An 8,563-nucleotide genomic window follows, 5' to 3' on the forward strand; every position below is an offset into this window, starting at 1 on the left:
AGTGATTTGGAAAGCCTGTGTTTTTTTTGTACAGCCTAGAATAGGGAAGGAAATAGATTCTCTTCCAGACCCTCTAGTAGGAATGCAGCTCTCCCAACACCTTGATTTTAGCCTAGTAAGTCCGTTTTGGAGCCCTAGTGACACAGTGGTTTAAGGGTTACAGCTTCTAACCAAAAGGTTGGCAATTTGAATCTACCAGCGACTCCTTGGAAACCCTATGGGGCAGTTCTACTCTGTCCTGTAGGGTCTCTAACAGTCAGAATAAACTTGAGGGCAATGCATTTGATTTTTTTTTTTTTTTGAAGTCCAGTTTGGACCTCTGACTCCAGAACCATACCCAACCCAGAGGAGACCCTGCTTCCTTGAACCCTCTTCAAAACTATCTAATCCAAGTCCAAGTCCTATAAGAAGCCCCTCCTAACACCATCATATTGAGATATTTTGCAGCTCTTCATGCTGTATGGTCTCAATTGTTGTTACTACAAGTTAATACACCCAGGTTTGTTTGACTAAAGTCGTGTTCTGGTGGTCTTTTGAAACCTGAAGAGCCCATCACACAGTGTCTTTGCCTGGTACAAGTCCAGGCACTTATTTATTTTTAGAAAGTGAATACTTGCTTGAGCTCCAATAGTGATGTTTGGAGGAGGACCAAAAAGGGGGATGACTTAGAGACACAGTTTCTTAAGCACCCACAGGGTCCTGGGAAGAGTGCGCATGTGAACCACCCAAGGGGAAGAGGATCTGGGGCATGCCTCACGATGCCCTAAGAGGAGTACCCTGCTCGGGGTTTAACCTGGGCAATTTCCTCATGTTTTTCTATTATTTGGTTAAGCACTTAGCTGCTAACCGAAAGGTTGGCAGTTCAAACCCACCAGCCACGCCACAGAAGAAAGACATGGCAGCCTGCTTTCGTAAAGATTACAGCCTCGGAAATCCTATGAGGCAGTTCTGCTCTGTCCTATAGGGTCGCTATGAGTTGAAATTCGCTCTATGGCAACAGGTTTTTAATGGGAATAGGGTGATCCGCCACCCGTCTGTCCCTTTGTTGTACTGTGGTGGTTTACGTGTGGCTGTGATGCTGGAAGCTATGCCAACGGTACTTCAAATACCAGCAGGGTCACCAATGGTGGACAGATTTCAGTGGGACTTCCAAAGTAATATGGACAAGGAAGAAAACCCTGTGAATCAAAGCAGAATATTGTCTGATATAGAGCTGGAAGATGAGCCCCCCCAGATTGGAAGTCATTGTACAACAGCCACAACAGTGAGTTCAAACATACCAGTGATCATGAAGATGGCACAGAACCAGACCACATTTTGTTCTGTTATTCACAAGGTCTCCATGAGTTGGAGCAGATTCAACAGCAACCAACAACACCAATAGCAATGTAAATATTTTTAGTTCACTTTTTAAATTTAAAAATTATGACCCAGAAGTTCCATTATAGGTTTTTACCTGAGAGAAACAAAAACACATTTCCACAAAAAAACATGTACCAGAATTTTTATAGCAGCTTTTATTCATAATCGTCAAAACTGGCTAAAAACATCCATCAACAGGAGAATCGGTGGAAAAGAATGTGATGTGTTTATATAGTGGAATGATGCTCAGAAATTTAAAAAAAGAATGAGCTACAGATACATAGATGAATCTCATTATGATAAGGGGAAAAAGCCAGAAACATAGGAGATATACATATCTCCTTTGAGCCCATTGTTGCAGCCACTGTGTCAATCCATCTCATAGAGGGTCTTCCTCTTTCTCGCATATGTATGTGATGTATCTGAATTGTTTTTTATCCAAATATACATATAGATGTAGATGAATATATATAATATTTTATATATGTGTATATATATATTATATATGAAGTTCAAGAATAGACAAAACTGATTTACACTGATAGAATTCAGAAGAGTGATTGTCAGGTAGCCAGGGAGGGGAAAGATTGAATGGAAGGAAGCACAGAGGAATACTCCTATCTTAGTTTCTATATTTCAGCCTCCATTTAAAGGTTCCAGGGTTCCTTGGAGAAATCACTGATTCCAGCACTGGGGAAGAAAAGTGCAAGGTGAGCCTGGAATATCTTGTTGAGTCAGACAATAAGAACATGCTCAAAGAATGATGACAGCCATGTCTGAAGAACATAGAAGCCAGCTTGATGGTGTTTGCATTGTCAAAATCCTGGATATATGAAAATCAAAATAAATAATATTAATAGACTATAACATGTTAAATAAAATAAGAATCAATAAACCCATATTGATACAAACAAACAAAGAAATGGGGGAGAAGAGAAAGTTATTTCTTACAGTAGAACATCAACTCACAAAGGTAGAAGAAATAATGAAATTAAGAATCATGAATGGATCCTCAAATTAGTCAGTAAAATTTAGATAAGGAGTAGGTATTTACATAGTGTCAAAGTATCTCCCTACAAATTAATTATGAAGAAGGAAAAAACAACTTCATAGTGAAGAAACTTGAAGTACACAACTATCACTAGGTGATCAAAGTTAATATTAATCAAATTTACATAAACCAATACAGTGTGCCTCCTGAAATGATATACTGATATAATGATATACTGAGAAGGACTTAGCAACATGCCTACAAAAAATGCATATATGAATCTAAGCATGAGGAAAGTCAGATAGACCCAAACTAGGAACATTGAATAAAAAAACACTGGCCTGCATTCTTCAAATTTGTTGAGGTCAAGAAAGACAGAGAAAGGCTGAGAATTAATCCAGATTACAGGAGACCAGAGAGACATACGTAGTACTATATTGGATCTTGGACCAGGAGACAAAATAACTACAAAAGGCATTATTGAGACATTTCCCTAAATTTGAGATGGACTGTGGATTGGACAATAGTATTATATCAATATTAAATTTCCTGATTCTCATAATTATACTGTTCTTGTTCTTGGGGCAAATGAGCAAAATATCTGCAATTAACTCTAAGTGGCTCAGAAAAAAATTATATGTGTATACATGGCATTATATATATGTATATATATACACAAATATAGAAAAAATTGTATGTTAATATATGGTTGTTGTCGTTAAGTGCTATCGAGCTGGTTCCAACTCATAGCAACCCTACATGCAGCAGCACGAAACACTGCCCAGTCCTGCACCATCCTCACAATAATTGCTATGTTTGAGCCTATTGTTGCAGTCTGCGTCAATCCATCTCATTGAGGGTCTTCTTCTTTTTCGCTGACCCTCTACTTTATCAAGCACGATGTCCTTCTCCAGGGATTGGTACCTCCTGATAACATGTCTAAAACAAAGTCTTGCCAACCTCACTTTTAAAGAACATTCTGGCTGTACTTCTTCTCAGACATATGTGTTCATTCTTCTGGAAGTCCATGGTTTAGTCCATATTCTTCGCCAACACCTTAATTCAAATGCATCAATACTTCTTCAGTCTTCCTTATCCATTGTCCAGCTCTATGAATGTATAAAAAATATATATATATAGCATACATAATGATAAAATAGAAGAAAATATAAACATTTCATTAATCTAGGCATGCAGAACTTTGCACTATTATGACAATTTTTCTGTAAATTTGAAATAATGTCAAATTTTTTTTAAATGTAATTAACAATACACCAAAGACTTAAGACAAATGTTAGCCATAATGGTAGAATCCACATTTTTGGGGTTGGTTGCCTTAGAGTCAATTCTGACTCATAGCAATCCTATAGGACAGAGTAGAGCTGCCCCATAACATTTCCAAGGAGCAGCTGGTGGATTCAAACTGCTGAGCTTTTGGTTAGCAGCCGAGTTCTTACCCACTACACCACCAGGGCTTGTATATCGCATTAGTTGGCCCAAAATAGGACTTTATTAAATGCCCTTTATTTATTTATTTATTCAATAGAATAAAGTGTTTTTAACTCTTAATGAAGAGGATCGTGTTTTATTATCACTGTGTCCTCTCTAGTTCTATGGACAATGCTTGGTGTTATAGCTACTTGGCTAAAATATGTTGAGTGAATAAATCCTCTATTGAAAAGGGTCTGCTTCTCAGGCGAGGGTTTCTGTCTTACACATGTTTACAGCCCCCAAATTCCTAACACAGCTGCCAGAGCCCAATAACAGTTGATGCATATATGAATGAACTTCACATTGGATTATATAACATTTTGCACCCATAAAACAGAGATTTAATGAGTCAAGTCAATGATCAATGATTGTGTACCTTCTATGAGGCAGGGACACAATAAATACTAGATGTATGAATGAATGAACTTTGATCCAACCATAAATATTTTCTTCTTTAAAGCAGAGATGTCTCAGTAAGTAAGACAGGTAGGATTTTTTAAGTGCAGACCACATATCATTTCAAGTGCTTTGATGGCAACTATTATTCCAAAGAATAAATGCTTCATCCTTAATAGCAGCTATATGTAAAATCAGGTGAAGAAGGTGGAAAAAATAAAATCCATCCATCAAAAAGAGGAAGAAAAATACTATGTGATCTTAGGAGTTACTTACCCTTTATTGACGAAATCTTTGGAACCCCTAAACAACACAGTTTCTTGGCTAAATCCATTTAGTTGAAATTCTTCCCACAGTTGGTGAGGTCCAAAAATGAACCAAAATGGAATGAAGTTCCACCAGTAAAACGGGGAAGGAAGGATCCTTGGAGGCACAATTGTTAAGCATTTGGCTGCTAACCAAAAGGTTGACAGTTCCAACTCACCAGCCACTCCTCAGGAGAAAGATATGTGATAGTCTGCTTTCCATAAAAATTACAGCCTTCAAAACCCTATGGGGCAATTCTACTCTATCCTATAGAGTTGCCATGAGTCAGAATGAACTTGACGGCAATGAATTTGGTTTTGAGTTTGGAACGAAAGGAGAAAAGAAATGTTTTCAGCATTCAACAGCTAAGAAGTGTTTCTGTTTCTAACCAGTAGGAATTGTAGTATATTTGGATTAAATTTAGTTAGGCATCACCTTAATCTGGTTGTGCAGTCTGAGATCAAAAAAAAAGGATTTGGTTAAAGTCGACCATTAAATGTTGAAACTAGCTGATGAATTCAAGAGCAAAAAAGCACAGTAAAACAAATAGCCAGAACAAAAATGTTGTTCATGCTGAATGAAATAAGTTTATTAGGTACTAACAGCAGAGCTCCTTTTACCCACACCACACCCAATTTGTCATACGGTAATACAGAAGTTAACAATGCTTGTGAAGATCAACTTTGAGAAGCAAACTTGCTTCACTGCCAAAATTCAGGCTTGTCAGGAAAATACGTCTTGCTTTCCATGTCCGTAGATGAGTATCAGTCCTGCCTTTGAAGCCTGTGTGATTTGTTTCAGCCTCATCAAAGACCAGCTCCATGGGATGAAGTCAGAAAGAAGATGGAAGATGTATCTCCTTAGCACACCTGGAGGCAAGAGTACAGTCATTGCTCTTCAGGTTTTTCTGTGCATCAGGAACCAACTGAGAGAACTGCAGTCACTTGAAGCCATTGGCCCATCAGTAGGCACTGTATGTAGCCAAGGCCAGAGCCAGAGCCCCATGGCCTGAAGAAGCTGCTGCCATGGCCACAGCCCAGGTCGCTGATGTTGCTACCACCAAAGCTGTAGCCCAGGGACCCACAGCCATTGTATCCATAACCATAGTTCAGAGGAGAGCCCAGGGGCATGATGAAGTTCCAGGGGGTGACTCTGAATGTCCTGTGGAAGTTGGTTCCACAGGAAAGATAGCCTGGGAAGTAGCTTCCACAGCTGAAGAAACAAGTCATGATGGCAAGATTTGAAAAGGATTTGGATAGATTGCAAAGAGCAAAATACCCAAGTGTGAATGAAGGTCTCTTTCTGCGAGGGGCTTTTTATACCTTGAGCTGGTGTGCATGGTGTGCCTGTTTAGACAACTTCCTACTCATTTGCATAAGTAACCCCATTGTTTTTCTAATAAAATGCATATAAAGGAACTCAGAGACTCACTGCCCATGTTTTTGTTGGCTTTTCTGTTTGCAGAGGAATGTGCTGTATCTACAAGGCCAGTGGCCACCCTTGACGTGCAATTGAATTAGTTTCATCAGTGCCCCATGGCTTAACTACTGTTCTGATTGCATCACATGAGACTGTTTATGTCCTCTGATTAGAGACTCCTCCCTACTGGCATAGGTAGACTGAAAAAAGCCTTGGCAAAAAATGTCAACACTTGAGGTCTTTTAACCTCTTAGAGAGCATCATGCTAAAACACTAAACTGAAATTCTACAGAATCTTAAAATCTACTCTATGTGTCACTCAGTAACATTGCTACGCAAATCCATCAGCAAAAGTCTTTAACAGAAGCTGCAAATGGTCCAAATAATAGGGTGGCTGCAGGTACCATACTAGTAATTCTCAGGTATTTCATTTATGAGCATCCTCCTTGTTAATATGAAAATTTTTTAATGAAGACCATACAATCTTTACTTGTAAATCTTCTTGGAGATTGCCAAGATGTCTTGCTGAGAAGTTGCTACATGGGTACTGAATGGAATGATGCCCAATTTCAAAGTCATGTTAGATCATGCTTGGCTGTTACCGATTCCTAGTAAGACAAGCCTGAAGGGAGTGGTCCATGATGAAGGTAAACCAGAAAGAATTTGAGCTCAGCCAAACCAAGTCTATTCTCTTTCAAATGTTTAAGAGATAATCTTTTTTACAGGTGATTAAGAGGCTGGATTTTCTGAAAATAGAAGAAGAAAATGTGCTGGATACCAACTGTTATGGATTGAATTGAGTCCCCAAAAATGTGTGTCAACTTGGCTAGGCCATGATTCCCAGTATTGTGTGATTGTCCACCATTTCATCATCTGATGTGATTTTCCCATGTGTTGTAAATCCTGCCTCTATGATGTTAATGAAGCAGGATTAGAGGCAGTTATGTTAATAAGGCAGGACTCAATCTATAAGATTAGGTTGTATCTTGAGTCAGCCTCTTTTGAGATACAAAAGATAGAAGAGAGCAAAAGAGACAGGGGGACTTCCTACTACCAAGAAATCAGCTCCGGGAGCCGAGCCCATCCTTTGGACCAGAGGTTCCTGGTGGAGAAGCTCCTAGACCAAGGGAAGATTGATGACAAGGACCTTCCTCCAGAGTCAGCAGAGATAGAAGGCCTTCCTCTGGAGCTGGTGCCCTGACTTTGAACTTCTAGCCTCCTAGACTGTATGAGAATAAGCTTCTGTTTATTAAAGCTATCTACTTGTGGTATTTCTGTTACAGCAGCACTAGATAACTAAGACACGATCTCCTTTTGCTTATTCCCCTTAGTGGACAACTGAAAAGTCTAACTGGCAAAATCAACTGTTCCCATCAGCTCTCTCTTTATTAAGATTTTTTTCTCTTTTCAGGTTTCCTGACAGAGACCTGCCAATAGATCATTTTATAACTAGACAATTTCTTGTCTCCTACAAATTGATTACATGTTACAAGAGTTTGTAGTTGGCAAGTATCAGAAGATAATGTGCAATTTCAAATTTACCATATTTAACCCAACCCAAATAATGTGCATCTTTTGTGTTTGTCTACCAACCATGCCCTCTCCCTGCAAGATATTTTTGTAAGCACTGATATGCCAATTTTTTTTTTTTTACAACAACCTGTTTTTCAAAGATTTCATTTTACTTGAATCCACAACCAATGCCCATGGAAGCAGCAGTCAAGTCAAACAACATATTGCATAGGGCAAATCTGCTGAAAAAGATCTCTTTAAAGCAAAGATGTGACTCTGAGGACTAACGTGCACCTGACCTAAGCCATAGTACTTTCAGTCACGTCCTATGTGTGAAACCTGGACAAGGAATTAGGAAGACCAAAGAAGAACTGACACCTTTGAATTATGGTGTTGGTGAAGACTGCTGAATATACCAGGGACTGTCAGAAGAATGAACAAACATGTCTTGGAAGAAGTACAGCAAGAATGCTCCTTAGAAGCAAGGATGGCAAGACTTCATCTCACATACTGTGGACATGTAGCAGGAGGGACCAGTCCCTGGAGAGGGACATCATGCTTAACAAAGTAGAAGATCAGCAAAAAAGAGGAAGACCCTCAGCGAGGTGGATTGATATAGTGGCTGCAACAATGGGCTCAAGCATAGAAAAGATTGTGAGGATGGCACAGGACCAGGCAGTGTTTTGTTCTGTTGTACACTGGGTCCCTATGAGTTGGAACCAACTCGAAGGCACCTAACAACAACAACAACATCAGATAATCAGAACAATCGAAAATAATTTTGTGGCTAGAGAGGGCAGACATAACTAAGAATTAAATGTCACTGATGAGTGGTACTTTACTTGATAAACTTAACGTTACTGATTTTACCATGCAAAGGGGTTTACTCACTTCTCCAACAGCATTTTAACTTGTAATTTGCATATGGTACCACCAGGTGGCAGTAACATTTCAGTTATTCAGCCTGAATTAGGGCACTCCACCTGGGGTTCTCAAATAAAAGCTTTACCTCATGTTCTCAAATACAAGCAAGCGGAAAGATCCCCAGAACTTGTTTGAAATTCAGATTTCCAGAAGCTCTCCTCT

General features: G+C 39.2%; 1 protein-coding gene across 1 annotated transcript; it reads right to left on the minus strand.

Annotated features, from left to right (window-relative positions):
- Positions 1–5,460: 5,460 nt before the first annotated feature.
- LOC100670706 (keratin-associated protein 7-1) lies at positions 5,461–6,127 on the minus strand. The gene has a single exon (XM_003410161.3). The coding sequence runs from the start codon at positions 5,773–5,775 to the stop codon at positions 5,461–5,463; it is 315 nt and encodes a 104-aa protein (XP_003410209.1). The 5' UTR covers positions 5,776–6,127.
- Positions 6,128–8,563: the final 2,436 nt, after the last annotated feature.

This window comes from Loxodonta africana, chromosome 20 (assembly GCF_030014295.1).
Source record: "Loxodonta africana isolate mLoxAfr1 chromosome 20, mLoxAfr1.hap2, whole genome shotgun sequence".
In the NCBI taxonomy this organism is placed as follows: domain Eukaryota; kingdom Metazoa; phylum Chordata; class Mammalia; order Proboscidea; family Elephantidae; genus Loxodonta; species Loxodonta africana.